The sequence below is a fragment of the Centropristis striata genome, chromosome 5, assembly GCF_030273125.1.
Source record: "Centropristis striata isolate RG_2023a ecotype Rhode Island chromosome 5, C.striata_1.0, whole genome shotgun sequence".
Lineage (NCBI taxonomy): Eukaryota > Metazoa > Chordata > Actinopteri > Perciformes > Serranidae > Centropristis > Centropristis striata.
Genome location: NC_081521.1, coordinates 27,022,830 through 27,042,444, shown reverse-complemented (window position 1 = coordinate 27,042,444; position 19,615 = coordinate 27,022,830). Strand labels below are relative to the sequence as shown.

General features: G+C 38.7%; 1 protein-coding gene across 1 annotated transcript; it reads left to right on the top strand.

Moving 5' to 3' along the window:
• Positions 1-454: 454 nt before the first annotated feature.
• xpc (xeroderma pigmentosum, complementation group C) lies at positions 455-19,416 on the top strand. Its single transcript, XM_059334001.1, has 14 exons — positions 455-765; positions 3,662-3,943; positions 4,096-4,192; positions 6,909-6,993; positions 7,117-7,274; positions 7,979-8,099; positions 8,189-8,278; positions 9,639-10,469; positions 12,579-12,739; positions 14,128-14,209; positions 15,840-15,971; positions 16,094-16,263; positions 17,363-17,456; positions 17,629-19,416. The coding sequence occupies exons 1-14, from the start codon at positions 651-653 to the stop codon at positions 17,959-17,961; spliced, it is 2,751 nt and encodes a 916-aa protein (XP_059189984.1). The 5' UTR covers positions 455-650; the 3' UTR covers positions 17,962-19,416.
• Positions 19,417-19,615: the final 199 nt, after the last annotated feature.

Sequence of the window (19,615 nt, the reverse complement as noted above, 5' to 3'; positions counted from 1 at the left end):
CTGCCTTCCAAGGTAAGTGGAGATTTTGACAAAGGTACAGAGAAATAATAATAATAATTTAAATATAATAATAGTAATAGATAGATAGATAGATAGATAGATAGATAGATAGATAGATAGATAGATAGATAGATAGATAGATAGATAGATAGATAGATAGATAAAATAATGAATAAAATAATAAAATTGTATTGATCCTTTAAATAAACCCCAAATCATGTTAAATCAGGGGTAATGTTTACCACATACACAATAAACGATACGTTTACAGTTAATTCAATGCTGGATGTGTAATAACATTTTCTTTTGAACACACATTTTGATTTAGTGATTAGTTGTAGACAACATATAATCTTTCTTTCGAGTCTAAAAAGTTATATGACTACATTTTATATTAGCGGCGGCGAAGAAGAAGAGACACCGGACGTGACGTCAGGGTCCGGCCTCCAAAACAACCGGAGTGCAGTTTCTTGTTATGAAAGCTGCAGAGTGAAATGTTGGATAACTGCTCTTTCCCTGCCCTTATACAACACCATGTGGAGAGCTGAGGGACCCCCGACGATCTAGTGTAGACATAAGATGGTTGAATGTCAAGAGAGTGATTTTTTTAATTGAGAAAAGTTATTTAAAAAAAGACAGAGAGGGACAGCATGGCCAAGCGGAGAGAGAGTGCAGCAGAGACAGAGGCCGATACAAAGAAGCTGAAGCAGGTGCTGAAGCCGAAAAGCAGCGGAGCAAAAGCGAGAGCCAAGAAGAAAGATGCAGGTATGAAAAGCCAGGACACTCCCATCTGCCCCGCCATGTACTGATACATTCACATCCTCCTTGTTTGCTGCTAAGAGTATGTGACGTTACGTCTAAAATGAATGGGTAAACATTTAGCTTGCTAACTAGTGTTTGAATGTGTTGAGTTCACTCAGATTGTAAAGTAAGGTCAAAAGTTGAGGTGTTTTATTTGAGAAAAATACACATACACCCAGCATCCTGATTTATAGTATTGCGAGGTTATGAACAATGGCTGATCGTGCAGATTAGAGTTGCAATAAGCTGCAATAAACCATTGTTGGTGATCGAGCTTCAATGGTACAGGTCAATGAGGTGGGGGAAAAATCGATTCAGCACAGTATCTCGATATTATATCAATTCATGGCCGCCAAATATTGATATTAACCTTTCCCACGGCCGGGTATTTTTTGCCGTTTTTCACTAAAGCTTAAAGTTGAGGAAAGTTTGATAAAAGGCTGCAGATGTTGTCGTCCATACATGTTTGATATCAGTTAAGTTCAGTTTGACTAAATACTTTGTTTGTTTGACTCATTGTGGAGAAATAAAAAGACTGAAGTGAGATCAATAGACTGACATTTTTCTCTTATTTCACAAAACAATTCTTGATAAAATTAAATTATGTGGACATAAAATGCTGTTAAACAGTGATATCGCAATATATTGTATCGCAATACTCACCATATCGCAAAATGCTTGAAATCGCAAAATTATCGAATCAAGTATTGATGATATGTGAGTCAAGTATCAGGATAAAATTGTATTGTGGGCCTCTGCTGATTCCCATCAGTTAGGTTATAATAAACGAAGATACTTTCCCATTATAATTATATTGTGTGACATGGAAAATATATATAATAAACACACACATAAATTAATTGTAAAGTCATGTCACTTGCCATACATTCGACTCAACCCTCCACACACAAAAACTAACTAGTACTAACTAACTGAGTGTTTGGACACTTAACTTGGACTCCAACATTTTGTGAAATAACACGACAAATTTATACCTGTCCAAGGAAAACTGGTGTGAATTAGCAGCTAGCTAACTCCATTTTAATGCCTTTTAATTCTATGCTGTGCCTGCAAGAATTAAAGTAAATCATCCTGATTCAATTAAAAATTGATAAGTGATTGGAAATAATGCCCAGCCCTTGAGAGCGATCATTCATTGAATTTGTAAAAAATTATCTTCAGCAAGTGCTGTCAAATTATCTTTAAGGGTTAAACAAAATTATTCGATGTTTGACTTGTTTTCTATAGCTGTCTTATGAAAAGTTACTAGTTAAATTATAAACCATGATAAAATTCCTGATACTGAGTACTTTTAGATTTTTAAACCGTGATTGAATATTGCACTTTGAAAAACTACTATCTAGCATCATTCTTCCATGCACACTTGCACATTTTTGGTCCATAATAGTTTTGTTGCTTTCACATGAACATTTGATTTGCTTAAGTAAGGTTGTCTTTGTTTAAACCTGAGCCAGACTTTCAATGAAAGTTACGATGTTAAAGCCCAAGTTTGGCAAAAGAAAACCAACAGTGATACATGAGAGAAGCTTCTCTGGTGATGCTGTTCCTCTAAAAGACCTGACGTCATTACTTGAGTAAAGACTGTTAAGAAATCCTTTTTGGTTTGTTTTTTAATTGGAATGTGCACAAAATGCAGTCACCTCTCACTGTGCCATCTTAACTATTAATGCACGATGTTTTTCAAAAGTTTACATCATGCATTTGCTATATTATTACTTCTTTTTTATGCAAACAAAAATGCATAGTTCTGCACATTTAACATGTTATTTGTGGTTTTCAATATGAAACTTTTCAAACCGTTTCATCATTTGTTGCCAACAAAAAAACACAAGTTGTGTAACCAGAGTGCAGGTGCATGTTCGGTGCTATGGATGATTGCTGGAGTGGATCTGCTGGCCCAGATACACATCTGTGCTCCACTTCTTCAAAACATGAAACATGTTTTTGTAAGTTGCGGGCCAGGGGACAGTGTAAATCATGCACCTTGCATAGGCATATATTTTGCATGCAAAGGAATCACTTCTTTTTATAGGATATATAGGGTATATATATGTATGTATGTATATATACCCTATATATTTTAAATTTCTTAATGTCGCCTGTCATTGTGATTTTGATGCTATTGTTAAGGTATTTCTGTATCTGTCTCGCCACTATTGTCAAAGTTTTAAATGCACATTCACTGCTTTACCTCTTTCAGATAACACACATTAACTGCAGCAGCAGCGTTCTGTTCAATGTTCCCTTTTGAGTTTTTTAACAGCAGCATTATTGACACCAGACTGTATTTACTTGAAATGGTCCAGATGATTGCTAGTTTGTGTTTCCTGCCTTTTCGTGCGATTCATGTTTTATGACAAGTGATTCATAACCAGTGACAATAATTCCCATAAGCCTTTCTGCTTCCTGCTGCGAGAAGGACGCCAACCACCACCACCTCCACCCACAATGTGGTGTCTGAATTATTTTGATTATTGTTAACTCAAATTCTGCCTTTGATCCGGTCCAAAATTATCTTTTCATATGGCCTGTCACCAGAAATTGAGCGTTAACTCTTTTTTTCTATGGGTAACTTTTTAAAAAACTTTTACATGTTTACTTATGGCTCACCATCTGAAATGCAGTGCTGAGGCTAATAGAGGAAGATAGTCTATGATGGTGATCTTGTTTGTTTCAGGTGATAACACTTCTGTTTTGCAGAGTGTGTTTGAGATGGAGTGTCATGATATACCGATATTGACAGTAGAAGACTGAAAATAAAAATGTTACCCTTTAAACTTTTAATCATTACTCAAACCCTGTATAGCATAAAACTATTTCCCTCTGTCTCTCCTTCTAGGTAATGGCATCACAGAGGAAGAGGAAAAGCTCACGAGGAAGGTCAAACCCAAACCACGAGCAACGGTGACCTCCACCACATCCAAAACCGCCACTGCTGTCAAAACCAGTAAATACTTCCAGTCTCCAGTGAAGGAGGAGGAGGCAGACAGCGAGGATGACTTTGACATGTTGACATCACCAGTGCATGCCGTTACAACGGCTGAAAAGAAAACAGAGAAAGAAACAGAAGAAGAGGAGGAGGACAGCGAGGAAGACGAAGATGACTGGGAGGAAGTGGAAGGTAAGTGAGCAGTGTTAGTTTGTTCTGTGTGATTTCCAACTGTTTTTAATTTTTTATGGAAAGGTGAAAAAGACTGAAAATATTGTTATTATAAGAGTTATTGTATGTCAGGAAAAATATGTGATAAAATATCTGCGTGTTCCTGTGTTCAGAACTTTCTGGTCCGCTGGGTCCAGTTGAGCCACCAGAACCCGTCCTGCCCTCTCAGCCGGTTGAAATAGAGATTGAGACTCCAGAAGTCAGGAAACGGTAAGTGGACATTTGTTCAGAATAAAAAACGGTTAAATACAGCTTTTGTTTTTAAATTGTGATCTTTTTTAGTGTCCAAAGTATCGGCACCTGTCTATTTCTGTTTCAGTAAAATTTATCTCACCTTAAATACAGTTACATGTAAGGTTTGCAAAACTCTTAAAGCTTGACAAGGGAACATCAGTCACTTTTTATAGCAGTTATTTATAAGCCTTCATTTAATCAGCCTTTAAAGATACCATTTCTTCAAGTTCTGCCACAGAGGGCCAAAAGAACATTTTCTTTTCTGTGACCAGTTTTTGCATTTTCGAGAGCACCTTAAGGTTCCGTTGGCCTACTCTATGTATTCTTCTTAACTCTCTGAACCCCAAAACCTACCGGTGGCTTAGCATGTTTTCTTTAAAGGAATCACCTAAATGGTAACATTTATCATAGGCAGAAACTGGAAAAACATAAATTATTTTGGGATTTTTATGAATAAATAATTTTTGTCAGGAAAAATAACCAAATCTTAGCTTTAAATATCGATATTTGGTCAAAAACATTTTATTTTACAGCTCTCATTTTGCCAAAATAAATAGTTTTTAGGTTTTCTTGATAATAACCAAAATCATCATCAAGAAAACCATGGAAAATGGCTAGTTGTACCAGGCATTAAAATGAACAAGAAATTGAAGAAAACAATGGTATAGTAATTTTTTCCATGACTGTATATTGCATTGAAAAATGAGGCTATGGTGAGTAAAATGTAACAGGAGCAAAAAAAAAAACAAAGCCCTGAAACTGTCGGGGGCTCAGAGGGTTATGTCCTGAATTGGTCTATATCAGACCTGTATACATACTACATCTTGGTTGGATATTTAGGAAATCCATTGCCAATTTTCAAATATTATTACAAACAAACACTGTATACATTTACAAATAGCCAGTATGTATGCAATTATTTCAGAAAAATGAAAAATCAGCTGAGTCAGTGATCTCTTTTAAATCTCTTCTTAAAACATACTTTTATCAGAGAGCCTTTCCTGATTTTACCTGAACTTTAACTTTCCTTGAACTGTCTTTTAATTGCACAGAATGATGTAATTTTCTAACATTACTTTTATCTGTTGGTTTATGTCTGTTTTTAACTTGTCTTCGTAAAGCACTTTGTAACATACAGTTGAAACCAGAAGTTTACATACACTATATAAAAAGACACATATGCTTTTTTTCTCACTGTCTGACATGAAATCAGACAATCACTTTTCCTGTTTTAGGTCCGTTAGGATTACCAAAATTATTTCTATTTGCTAAATGCCAAAATAATGAGAGAAGGATTTTTTTAGACAATTTTTTATTACTTTCTTCAAAGTCAGAAGTTTACATACACGAACATTATTATGCCTTGAAACAATTTGGGAAAGCCCAGATGATGCTGTCATGTCTTTGGAAGCTTCTGATAGGTTTATTGACAACATTAGAGTTAATTCGAGACACACCTGTGGATGTATTTTATGGCACACCTGAAACACACTGCTTCTTTGTGTGACATCATGGGAAAGTCAAAAGAAATCAACCAAAATATCAGGAAGAGAATTGTGGACTTGCACAAGTCTGGTTCATCCTTGGGTGCAATTTCCAGATGCCTGAAGGTGCCACATTCATCTGTTCAAATAATTATACCCAAGTCTTAACACCATGGGAATGTCCAGCCATCATAGCGCTCAGGAAGGAGACGGGTTCTGTGTCCCAGAGATGAACGTGCTTTGGTCCAAAATGTGCATATCAAGATATCACATATCAACATAAAAATGACAGATTACAGTTTGCAAATGCACACAGGGACAAAGACCTTAATTTTTGGTCTGACAAAACTGTAATCTGTCTTTTTTATGTTTCTTTTGGAGTAATGGCTTCTTCCTGGCAGAGTGGCCTTTCAGCCCATGTTGGTACAGTACTCGTTTCACTCTGGATAATGACACACTCTTACCAGCTTCAGCCAGCATCTTCACAAGGTCTTTTGCTTTTGTTCTTGGGTTGATATGCACATTTTGGACCAAAGCACGTTCATCTCTGGGACACAGAACCCGTCTCCTTCCTGAGCGCTATGATGGCTGGACATTCCCATGGTGTTCATACTTGGGTATAATTATTTGAACAGATGAATGTGGCACCTTCAGGCATCTGGAAATTGCACCCAAGGATGAACCAGACTTGTGCAAGTCCACAATTCTCTTCCTGATATCTTGGCTGATTTCTTTTGACTTTCCCATGATGTTACACAAAGAAGCAGTGTGTTTCAGGTGTGCCACAAAATACATCCACGGGTGTGTCTCGAATTAACTCAAATGTTGTCAATAAACCTATCAGAAGCTTCCAAAGACATGACAGCATCATCTGGGCTTTCCCAAATTGTTTCAAGGCATAATAATGTTAGTGTATGTAAACTTCTGACTTTGAAGAAAGTAATAAAAAATTGTCTAAAAAAATCCTTCTCTCATTATTTTGGCATTTAGCAAATAGAAATAATTTTGGTAATCCTAACGGACCTAAAACAGGAAAAGTGATTGTCTGATTTCATGTCAGACAGTGAGAAAAAAAGCATATGTGTCTTTTTATATAGTGTATGTAAACTTCTGGTTTCAACTGTACGTTTTGAAAAGTGCTTTATAAATAAAGATTGTTGTTATTATTATTATTATTATTATTATAATCTCAATTTCTCATTGGCCAGAAAAAAGAGGCAGGCAGAGTTTGAGACGTATCTGAGGCGGATGATGAACCGATACAAGAAGGACGTGCTGATAGACACACACAAGGTGAAAACACACAGATTGCACCCTTAGGTTCTTCTTATTGCTGTTTCTAAATACTCAGATGTCTGTTTTTGCAGTCATCACTGTGACATTTCGGTCATTGCAAACCTCTGATTGGTCTCTCAGGTCCACCTGATGTGCCTGATAGCCGGTGGGATGTTCCGCAGTCGTCTGTGCTGTGAACCGGACCTGCTGGCCATCACTCTGTCGCTGCTGCCCGCCCACTACGGCCTGGTTGCCAAGGAGCGCATCGACCAAAACTACCTCTCCGGACTCCTCAAGTGGTGTGTAGTGGTGCCTGATTTTCCTTTGGTGTTAGAATGTGGAAAACAGTACTGCCCTACAAAGCCTTACTGCAGTAACTACAATTTTGGTCGAAATTGAGTTACTAAAAACTAAAAATGAACTCCTTGATGTATGTTTTATCTTGTGACAAAGTTTAATGTTTCAATTTTGCTTTATTTCAGAGAAATAATGATATAAAAAATTACACTAACCAAACATTGCACTTACCACGGTCTGCTTTGGATATATATACGAATTTAAACATAAAACCAAAGCAGACCGTCTGATACAGTATAGCCTTGTATTTCTTCATTGTGTTGAATAGCGAAGAATCGAAAGTATACGTTTATTTGACAGGGAAATTATTATCTAGTTAGTGATTAAGTAAAAAAGTAAGATATGATTATATTAAGACTAAAATATAACATTACTTTATAATATTAAGTCTAAAATACACAAATCTTTGAATAGAGTTGTTAAACACTTAACAAATACATATAAATGTTATATCACTAACCTACCTATAACCTATTTTGCTGGTCAGTTAAAAAATGTTAAAAAAACTTTAAGGCAGTTTTTCTCAGTCTTACTCTCTGCATAGTTACTGCCGTTAGGCTTTGTAGGGCAGAGCAGCTCAAAGTCATCTTCGTCACCTTATCAGTTACACTGGTGTAATCTTCTCTGCTTCTCTCTTTCTGTTCAGGTTTAGAGCAACGTTCACCCTCAACCCCAGTCTTTCCTATGAGGAGCTTCCGGACCCCCGCGCTCTGCTGGAGAGGCGGCTGGCCAGCCTGTCTGCCAGAAACCATCAGGAATTGACTCATGTTGGTGTTTTGGTAGTCATTAGAGTAGACCGATTACAAAAAGGCAGAATAAACTGGATAAGTAATAGTGTGTTTTGTGTTTCCTGCAGCTGTTCCTGCTGGTCCTGAGATCTCTGCAGCTTTTCTGCCGATTGGTTCTTTCTCTGCAGCCGATTCCTCTCAAAGCCCCGTCAGCCAAGGTACGTCAGAATACAATGATGCAATTACAGCAGCCACACCTGACGAGTGGCTTCATTTTAATGTGCAGGGAATTCTGTCCTCAGCCTTGATGCTTAATTCATCAGTATAATGGCCAACGACTAAAAGCTATAGTTAACACGACTGGTGTGTTGCTCATAAAAAAAAAACTTCCAATATTAAAATCCGTACACATCTGACATACTAACATTATTTATCTATGAAAACAGAGGCTCATTTAAACGTGATAACTAAGTGGAGTGCATGAATTAAATTGCTAAAAAATATCTTTCACACACTTACACAAATACGGTCATATACTGTAAATTGTTTCATATACCCTGGTAAATTCCTGATAGGTATTTCGTCCTGGTGGCTCACACTTGTCGAGCGCATATTATTAAGGCCGAGTCCTTGCTGCTGCGGACCTGGGTTCGAATCCGGCCTGAGAACCCTTTGCCGCACGTCTTCCCCTCTGTCTCCCCCTTTCTATCTGTCACTATCAAATAAAGCAGTAAAATGCCAAAAAATAATCTTTGATTCGGAATATATCAGAAAATCATCTTCGTTTATTGCAGTCTTTTCAGTTTTAATGCAGTTTTACAATTGTTACAAATGTTACAGCTGACTCAAACTGTAATTTCTATTAAGATAAGATAAGATATGACTTTATTTATCCCGCAGTGGGGAAATGTAGTTGTCACAGCAGCTCATGATACAGACAGATATAGAAAACCGAATAAAGAATATAAAAAATAAGCTATACATACATTCTATTCACATTATATACATACATTTCTGCTATTTGGCATTCATTATTGATACATTTTTTGTTTGTTTGTTTGTTTTCCTGAAAGTACCTAGTAAAGAAAGTAAGTAAAAATATATTTTGGCATGTTAAATAAATAGATTTAAATATATGCAAAGATATACACCGTAAAGTAAAAGTGGTATATGACATAATATAGAAAAAAATACAGTTTAATATTATTATATTATGATATATTATTATTAACCTGTATTATAATATTAAGTAGATTAAGCTACTCCAAAATCTGTCCACATCCGGGTAGAAAATAGTGTTTTTTTACAGGGCAATGTTTGGGCAGTTTTTTGTTTGTTTTTTTTGCCTCTGATTTTTTCATGCACTTTCACACAGTTGTTTTTCTTCCTCTCTTGGTTTTGTTTCATGAGGCAAATATCTTTAATTTGTGGACAATTTGACTCTTTGCCATTCATTATTTCTGACACTAATCAACATCCCCCCTGGCACCCCTGATCTGTTCATTATTTTCTGATTACATAATATAATATTAGCTGGTATTTGTTTTTCTGCTCATACACACATAATCTTCTCTCCAGGGACAAGGGGCTAAAACGTCTCCCGGGGCCCCTGGAAAGAGCAACACAAGCCAGCAAAGCTCCAAGACCACCTCCCCTGAGCCGAAGGTCTCCCCTGGTAACAAGAGACCGGCTGGAGGGGGGAAGATCAAGGGAGGTCCAGGAGGAAAGAAAGCAAAGACCAAAGAAATAAAGGAGGAGGAGAAGGAGAAGGTGATAACATCAGGAGGGCAGAGGCCAAAGAACTCAAAACGACGCAGCATCGCCTCAAAAGTCAGTTACAAGGAAGAAAGTAACAGTGAAGAGGAAAAAGAGGAGGACGAGCTGAATGATGATGAGGAATTCCAGGCAACCAGTGGTGAAGACAACGAGGATTCAGAGGGAGGGGTAGAATCCAGAAAGGGGAAGAAAGGGAAGAGCAAAGCCAAGAAGAGAAACAGTAGCGGAGGGAAAAAACAGGTAAAAGACGAGGAGTTGGAAGAAGAAGAGGAGGAAGATGCTGAAGAAGGAACGACGAGCAACACAACAAAGCGAAGGAGGGGGAAACACAAGGATGGGCCTGGAGCGGACGAGTGGCTGGAGGTGTATCTGGAGAAAACTTCATCCTGGGTCTGCGTAGACGTGGAGCACGGCGTCGAGATGCCTCAGCTCTGCTCCCAGAACGCAACGAAACCGGTGACGTATGTGGTGTCGGTGGACGGGGACGGCTTCGTTAAGGACCTGGGGAGGAAGTACGACCCCACCTGGTTGACATCATCTAGAAAGAGGCGGGTGGATGATGATTGGTGGGAGGAAACGCTTGAGCCGTTGCTGGGACCCGAGGACGAGAGGGACATGAAGGAGGATAAGGAGGTGAGATGTAGACACTTAGACCAAACTGATCCAGTGTTTTGTTTTGTATGTAACCATCATCTGAGTTTTCTCCAGAGTTGGGACCAAGTCATTCTTTAGCAAGTCACAAGTAAGTCTCAAGTCTTTGCCCTCAAGTCCTGAGTCAAGTCCCAAGTCCTACAGGTACATCTCAAAAAATTAGAATACCATGAAAAAGTTCAATATTTTTTTGTCAGTCATTTCAGAAAGTGAAACTCATACAATATATAGATTCATTACGCATAGAGCGAAATATTTAAATACTGTTTTTCTTGTAATTTTGATTATTTTGGCTTAGAGATAATGAAAACCCAAAACTAAGTGCCTCAGAAAATTAGAATATTCCTAATTTTCACACCTGAGCAACGGTACAGTCCGTGATATACTGTTATAGGCATACACTCGTTACAGGCGTTAACGCGTGTGTGTTATTGTCCTAAAGCCAGCGCTTCAGGCACCTTAACGTGTGCATGTGTCATCGGTCTCTCTTGGTAATACATGGACTGCTTAAATAGTGAAGCGAAGCAGCTATTTAACTCAAAATTCATCATCATAAAGTAAATAATTATTTGTACATTGAGACGAGCGTTCGTCAGGTGTCTGTTATGTTCGCATGTGGCAAGACACTTTTCACCCGTCACCCCTTCATTATCTGGTGTACTCGCAATACGCGTATGCCTATTTATCAGTCTTTATGCAGGCGACGTGGTCAAGGCGTTTTAGTATAGTTCGCTGGCATAAAATGCCCCTCATAAAGGAGTGACGGGTGACAAGTGTCATGCCACGTGCGAATGTAGCAGATGCCTGTGCGCACGCTTGTTTCAGTGAATAATATATAATAATTATTTACTTTATGATGACGAATGGTACAGTCCCAAATATACTGATATAGGCGTACGCGCGTTATACGCATTAACGTGTGTGTGTTATTGTCCTAAAGCCAACGCTTCAGACGCCTTAACATGTGCACCTGAAGACTTGAAAAAGCCTAAACTGTCTCATCGGTCTCTCTTGGTAATACAAGATAAACAGATATACTTTTAGTACAATTAAATATTATCAAGCTTTCCCTACAAACTGAACCTGACCGGAGCTATCTGCTACAAACCAACAAATCTGACATTTGTGTGTCTTGTTCAGTGTGGAAATGAAGTAATAGTGGAACAGAACTGAATTGTGAAGTGAAGCAACTGTTAAACTCAAAATGTGTCATCATAAAGTAAATAATTATTTGTACCTTGAGACGAGCGTGCGCACAGGCATCAGTGACGTTCGCTCGTGGCACGAATGGCCCCTCCCTATTTGACACAAACACTACACAGCGTGTGCCTGTACGCTAATTAACAGTCACGCGGGTCTTCATGTCACGTATTTGAGGCGTAGTTCACCCGCCACGCACCCATCACGAAGGCCTATGTGCAACAATGCGTGTGCAGCGTCTGCGCGACACCTACGTTTCGCTTTTCTGTCCATTGAAAGTGAATTGGATTTACACGCACACGATAGAGGTTTTGATGTCATCACGCATTTTAGTATAGTTCGCTGGCATAAAATGCCCCTCATACAAAGCGTGTGCGCATATGTGCCCGGGCACATGCATGCACATACGTGCACATGAATTTATACCCAAACTAAACTATCTTTGGTATCATTTTTGCCAACTGGCGCCGTTTTTTGACAGTTCCTTTTCATTGGCTGTCCTGCAATTTGATTGCATGGATGCTGTAGGATCAAAATAACGTGGATTGAATTTGATTGGATGCGACAGCACAGACAGGCGCATTGACACAAAGAGAGACAAAGCGGTCCTTAGTAACAGACTTTTTAATCTTTGGGTTATGGGGAAAGTAGCAAGTCTTTTCAAGACAAACGGCTCAAGTCCAAGTTCCAAGTGAAGTCACAAGTTAAGTCCAAGGCAAGTTGCATTTTGTCAAGTTGAGTCAAAAGTCATCAAAGTCATGACTCGAGTCTGACTCGAGTCCAAGTCATGTGACTCAAGTCCACACCTCTGGTTTTCTCACAAGTGGTTTATCACTTCTTCACTGATCCCACCCATCTTCTCTCTGTGTTCTCCCCATGTTGGCCACCCAGCTCCAGCACAAGCTGTTGAATAAACCCCTGCCCATCTCTATCGCGGAGTATAAGAACCACCCTCTGTACGCCTTAAAGAGACACATGTTGAAATATGAAGCGATCTACCCTTCAACAGCCACTGTGCTGGGATACTGCAGGGGAGAGCCGGTCTACTCCAGGTCAGTACAACAATCAGCAATGCAGTTTAGTGTTGAAGAAATAACAGGGACCACATAGGACATTTGCACACTTTCCAGTTGTTTAAGTGGGTGTTTATTTTATACAGTCTATAGTGTTTACACAAGCTTTGTCGGGTTGCGAAATTGAATGTGTCTGCGTCTTATTTAAAAATTACTTGCACATGTGTTCATTGGTCAGTGCTTAATCTACCACTTGAACTAGAACTAAAAAGACCAAGAGAAACAAGAACAACACTTAAGGAGTGCAGACCTCAACCAAGGCCAATCATGCATACACAAGCTCCTTGGATGGTCCAGTTTCCTGAGTTTGGAAGTTGTTGTTACAACTTTGGTGTGTTCATGAGCATTGTGTTGTCATCTGGAAACAAGATGCAGACTTCAAACAAGATGTGTTCTATTTTATTGCTCAGAGCATTTAAACAACACGTTGATAGCTGTTTCCAGTATTTGCATGACAATGAAGAGCAAAAGAAAACAATCAGGTGAGCCATGAAATACGATCAGAAACAAATGTCCTCGATACCTCCGTCACCACATGACTGCAGCACAAATGCCCTACCTTGCAATGTTAACAAAAGTGAAAAATAATTTGTGTATCAGCCCTGTGATTCCAATCTGCTATAATGGTTTCTCCTGGCCTATGCTACAACCTTCGACCAAGTTACATGAAAATCGGGCTAGTTGAAAAGAAAATATGACATCCTTGGTAAAGGTAAAAAGGACAATTCCATCATAGAATCCAGAAAAAAACCCAAACACTGTTTATTTTTGTCAATGAACCTGGCAAGTTGTGAATAACAGGCTGTATATGGATACACTTTAGGTTAATCTGGTTGATCATGAGTTGAACCGCAACGTCACCACTAACACTGTAAACAAGGACATCAAGGAAGTGGTCCCAGTCTGCCTCTGGTATTTTCACTTTGGTCCTGGTTATAAAATTGAAAATATTTAACTTTAGGAGTTGAGTAGAAGCACCTGAATGCAGCATAAGTTTAGGTGTCTTGGAGGCTGTAGGAGGATCACAGTTTATTGGCTGAAGATCAGCTATATTGGGACACAGACCTGCGTGCCTGAATTAATCGTGACTGTGAGCATCACTGTCCATCTGGTGGTGCTGTTTGATTAGTTAGACTGTCACAGAAACAGTGGTGTTTGTCCACATGTTAATAGCATCAGCTGGTGGCTGTTACTGTTCGTTAGGCACTGTTCATACTTACTTACAGATAGAACAGTAAGATAGAGTCTCCACCAGGATCAAACCAGGAGAAAAACATTAGATCGTTTAGGTAAATGAGAACTTCAGTTTGAAAAAAACTCATTACTTTCTCATAAATATATTCTCATTCTTTGTCTTATCTCTTTAGGGATTGTGTGCACACCCTGCACTCCAAAGACACTTGGCTGAAAGAGGCACGGACTGTAAGACTAGGAGAGGAACCATATAAGGTGAGATGGAATATTCTTCTTAAATCTGTTGTTCTTGTTTCTCGCTCGTCATTTTTTCTCTTCCATCCACCACTTCCCTTCTTTCAGTTAGTTTCTGTGTTAGTTTGTTTGTGTATCTGTTATTTCTGTTCCTCCGTAACTTTATCCCACTCTTGCCAAATCAGTCCAGCTGTCCTTATTTACGTGATTCGTGACTGAAATAAGAGGAACAACATCAGGAGCAGTTAACCTCAAAACCAAAACTTGGTCACAGTGATTTCACTCAAATGTAAATCAACAATCCATTTATATACATACATCTACTAAACACACAGTTTTATAGATTTCATCCAAACACTGAGGTGGATGAGTTGTGGTTGATTTGAGCTGTGAAAGTAACATACAGTCACAGTGATTTGTAGCTAACAATTACATTGACAGTTCCAAATAGTCAGGTTTTAACTTACCATGTAGCATTTTATTCAATTTCAAAAGGAATCATACTTGTTTTTCTGCTGTGTGGACAAAGGTCATGTAGTTTAGACTGTAGATTTTACTGTGATGCACTTTACAGCAGAGTGTAGGGAGTATTGTCTCTGGTCCTGAAACTTGAATGAATTACAATTAAATCTTGCAGAGCTAAATCAGTGACAATTTTGTATTGTGGCAGTTTTGCTGCACATATATTGAATACTTTAGGGGGGGGTGATGTTAAATATTTGTTTGTCTCAATTGGATCAATAAACTAATGGATAAGGTTGCTGGCAGCAAGAGTCATAACAGCATGAGTCTTTATTAATATTTCAGCCAGTGAGCACTGATTAGACACAGTGCTAATGTGAACATGAACAAGTACTTTGCAGGAAAACTATAACACAGACAATCATTTTACTATTTACATTTTCAGAAATTGATTGTGCTTTTAGTTAAGTTCTGTACTTGCTTAAGTACAATTTTGACAAGTTAAGTATATCCATCATCTACTTTTCAGATTACAATTTGTATACACTTTCCAGTGAAAACCACATTTTTTTTAATGCACTGAAGGATCAAATGTCCCTTCATTGGTTGAGAATATTCTCTTACTTCTGACACTAAAACTATTTTAACAGAGCTGTTTTTTATGAAAAGGTGATTTTTTATATAAATGTTTCTCACAGGACAGCAACGCTGCAAACATATGGTGATCTTATAGAATGCAGAAGATGCATTGCTGCAGATTAAATGACCCAACAGTATATAAAGGAGCAGAACCGTCGACAACTAAAGCAGTACAATTTAAAGCAGCATTAATATTATTCCAAAAACATAATTTATAATAGTCTAACACTGACTGAGGAAACATGTTGCTGCAAAATGACTACTTTTGATCCTTTTGAGTACATTTTGCTGATAATACTTACAAACTTTTACTTAAGTAAGGGTTTTAATACAGGTCTTTTACTTGAAGTGGAGTATTTTCAAACTGTGATATTCGTGCTTTTACTTAAGTAGAGGATCTGAATATTTCTTCCACCACTGCACACATAGTAGGACATATTAACATTCAACTGTGATTGAAACTGTGGTGAGAATCAGATTGCTGTATTTGGTTGCTGTCTGATTGAACTGAGCAGATGTGTATAACCACAGCGCTGTCCGATGATTTCAGATGGTGAAGGGCTTCTCTAATCGTTCCCGTAAAGCCAGGATGGCGTCAGAGCAGAAGGAGGAGAATGACCTGGCTCTGTTTGGAGACTGGCAGACTGAGGATTACCAGCCGCCTATAGCTGTGGATGGAAAGGTAACCCTCTCTGTGTATTCTAGAGCAGATAAAATGGAATATGTATTAATGAACAACCCAAGGAGAAAATGTAAGGTCAAATGTGTGCAGTGTTGTTTATAAGTTGTTTGTGTTCCCTTCAGGTTCCCCGTAACGACTACGGTAACGTCTACCTGTTTAAGCCCTGTATGTTACCAGTGGGCTGCGTTCACCTCAGGCTGCCCAATCTGAACCGCGTGGCCAGGAAGCTGGACTTGGACGCCGCCCCTGCTGTCACGGGCTTTGACTTCCATGGCGGATACTCGCACGCTGTGTAAGACAACACTGAGAGAGACATCCTGCTGGGACGGGATCATAATACACAAAAAAATGAGGGGAATGTGATCAGTACAGGAGCATGTCAGGGATTTTAGTCCCATCTGAGTCTCAGGGTCTAACAACTGCACTGTATCAATCAGAATTGCTGTTGATTTTGATACATTTCTAACCCCTGTAAGAACACAGACTATCATCTACACCATCATTTCACATTATTATTCAACATCCTAAGAAAAGTCTTGAATCATGACAATCTTAGACAAAAAATATTATTCTAAGTGACTGTATAAAAAAAAATATCAGCAAGCATTGCATTGCATTTTTTTCAATTAACTCTCATCAGATGCTTTTTTTGTAATTCAACTTATTTAGTTTTCATGTAAAAAAACAACAACAACAATAGAGTAGACAGAATTGGTATTATACAGTACAGTTATATGTCCCCAGATTGATCACAAGTGAGTTTCCCACCCAAATTTTTTTTTTAAAAGGAAACGAAAATAAGGAAATACAAAACCAGAATAGAATAACATTTCAGGCACCCCAGCAACATATTTGCTGGTCCCATGGCTTTTTAAAGTTCTCATTTTCTTTATAAAATCTGGCTAACATGTGCTCATAAGACAGTATCTCTGACATAAGATAAGAAGTTTTGTGGGGGACCCACTTTTCCATAGCCTAAGAATAAATTGGGCGGCTGTTATCACCCCAATTTTTATTACGGCAAGGTCATATTTTGTGTGGTCCCCTAACAGGCTCAACCTTGGACATTTAGGTATTGTCATCATCAGATACTTTTAAGTTTAGCTGTATTGTTCTCAGTAAGAACATTAATGTAATTAGTTTGTTTTGATTCACACGGCTGCACAGTTACATTAGTTTTATGTATTTTTATGCCAGTAGTTCTGTTGCATCCTCAGGAAACTTCTTCTTCATCTTCCTCTCTGTTTCCTCAGGTAAAACTACTTCACACACCGAAGTCTGCACGTTAATAGTTTCCTGCTTCCCTACTGAATAAAGAGCAAAAATGCAGTTGTTATGAAAATATGTTAATCAATGGGAGGAAAAATAATTTATTTGTGTGTGTGTTTCAGGACTGATGGTTACATTGTGTGTGAGGAGCATGAAGAGATTCTCAGAGCGGCCTGGGCGGAAGAACAAGAGCTCCAGAAACAGAAAGAGAGAGAGGTGCGTGGTGTGCGTGTTTGTGCGTGTGTGTGTGTGAGTATGTGTTAATGATGATTTTTCAGTTAGAATGAAAGATTTTTACTCTCAGATGAGAACTTAAGTTATTAAGATCTAGTTTATGTAAGCTTAAAGCAGAATTCCATATTACCTTTTCTTCTCTTCCATCTTCCAGAAAAAAGAAAAGAGGGTGATCTCTAACTGGACCCTGCTGGTGAAGGGGGTCCTGATCAGAGAAAAGCTTAAACAGCGCTACGGAAAGAAGAACCACGGACTGGGGAGCCTTGCTCACGAAGAGGAGACAGGCGGATTTTCATCAGACGAGGAGGCGGATGAGGGTGGAAGCCCTTCAGATAAGACGGCGTCTGAGACTCTGGCCATGTCCTGGCCCCAGAACAGACAAGCAGAGGAGGACGGAGGGAGCATCAGCGGACTGAAGAAGAAGACGACTACAAAACGAGAAAAGAGAGGACAAGAAAAACACTTGTTCCCCTTTGAGAAAGTGTGATGTCGGAGATCAAACTACATTTGAGTTTAGATAACTTGAGTTCTATTACACTCTGCTCTCAAAAAAGCACTTGACTGACTGCTCTTGATATTTACTTTGAAAGATGTTCAGAAACCTTGAAAGCAGGATAAAATGCAACTCAGGTGGGACAAAATTTGGAATCAATTTTTGCAAGTTTGATCATACCTGAAAGCTTTGGCTGTAACATAAGCAAAAGAGGAAAGAGGGGAGGAGGAAGAAAGAGAGGAATGTTTTGTAGTAAACTGATCTGCAGATCAATCCTTTTCATCCTGTGGGTATAATCCATGCATTAAACCTGCTCCGTCACCATCACTACTGAGCATATTCCCATTTGCCCATGTACTGTATTGGTAGCTTTTTATATGACAGTGTAGTAGAAATATATGACGTGCCAAGATGCCGGTGGGGTAGCGCACAAGGTGAACATAAAATCCATCAAGTGGACACATGTGCTGTTGTGCAGAAAAGTGTTATCAGTTTGCCTTGGAGAGAACAAACACAACATGAATGTGAGAACAGGGAAGTGTCCTTACAGCACGAAACACTCAGCAAGTATTCAGTGGGTGTGCTCCAAAGCTGGATCAGTGCAGTGCTGGTTTTGATCCCAGTGAGCACGATTTCTCTTTCAGCTCAACACACAAATGGCATATGCAGCTCGGATTGGTGGCTTGTGTGGCAAGTAAACACAATAACCCCATGTACCAACAACACTACAAACAATACAGGCCTATAATTCCCCCCTGGCTTGTAGTGGCTCCGCAACCTGCTACTGTTTGATTTCATCTCATTCCATACAAGCATGTTTCCCCAACCTTGCCACCATGTGACGACCAACTGGACCACAGCCATTGTTACAGGCTGGATTGTACATTATGTAACTCGACACAGTGAAAACAGGAACTTGTACTGTTGTTGTTAAGTGAAAACGTATCTTCTGGTTGTCACATATCCAGAGACAAGGACAAACAGTCTTGTTTTTGTAATTTTACTGCTCTGCACTTTTTGGTTAATGTGACTGTTTCTGGGTTGTTTGATCCACTCATCTGACAGATTGCTGGAGCACCTGTGAACTGTGTAACTCTTCTCCTAAAGGTTTAAACATGAAAATCACTGCAGAAGTTGCTATATGATTTCTTAGCACACACTCTCTGACTTTATGTCTTACAAATACTGTACTTCCTCTTTTTTTTCTGTGTACTTGTTTGGCTGCTATATCCCCGGAGGTTCACTTGTTCCTGCTGTATTCTGTAGCAGCCCTCACATTCTGCCTCTTACTCATCCCTTTCACACTTTTGTCAGTACTGTTTCACACCTTGTGTCTCTATACGTGTTTGTACACAGCAGATGATAGCTGTATTTAATAGTCAACAGTTTTTGTATGAAAAGTATTTTTCTAAGAAACGTTGACGTACCAGTAAAAAGCAAAACAACTGACATGAATGTTGTTGTCTTTTTTAAATTGATTTTGTTATCTTTTGTTACATTTGTAGGATAGTTTTTAAAGCACAGCCTTTCATAAACAACAGTGACTAATTCTATGATTACACAAATGACCATGAGCCTAAAATAGCTACAGGAATTATAATTCATTGACATATTTATTAATAAATGCACAGCTCTGTACAGGAAAAAT

Excerpts from the sequence above, each read along its gene's own strand:
- xpc (XM_059334001.1), top strand. The coding sequence starts at position 651 with ATGGCCAAGCGGAGAGAGAGTGCAGCAGAGACAGAGGCCGATACAAAG. Across the intron at positions 10,470-12,578 it reads ACATGAAGGAGGATAAGGAG|CTCCAGCACAAGCTGTTGAA; the intron begins GTGAGATGTAGA and ends TTGGCCACCCAG. Across the intron at positions 12,740-14,127 it reads GGAGAGCCGGTCTACTCCAG|GGATTGTGTGCACACCCTGC; the intron begins GTCAGTACAACA and ends TTATCTCTTTAG.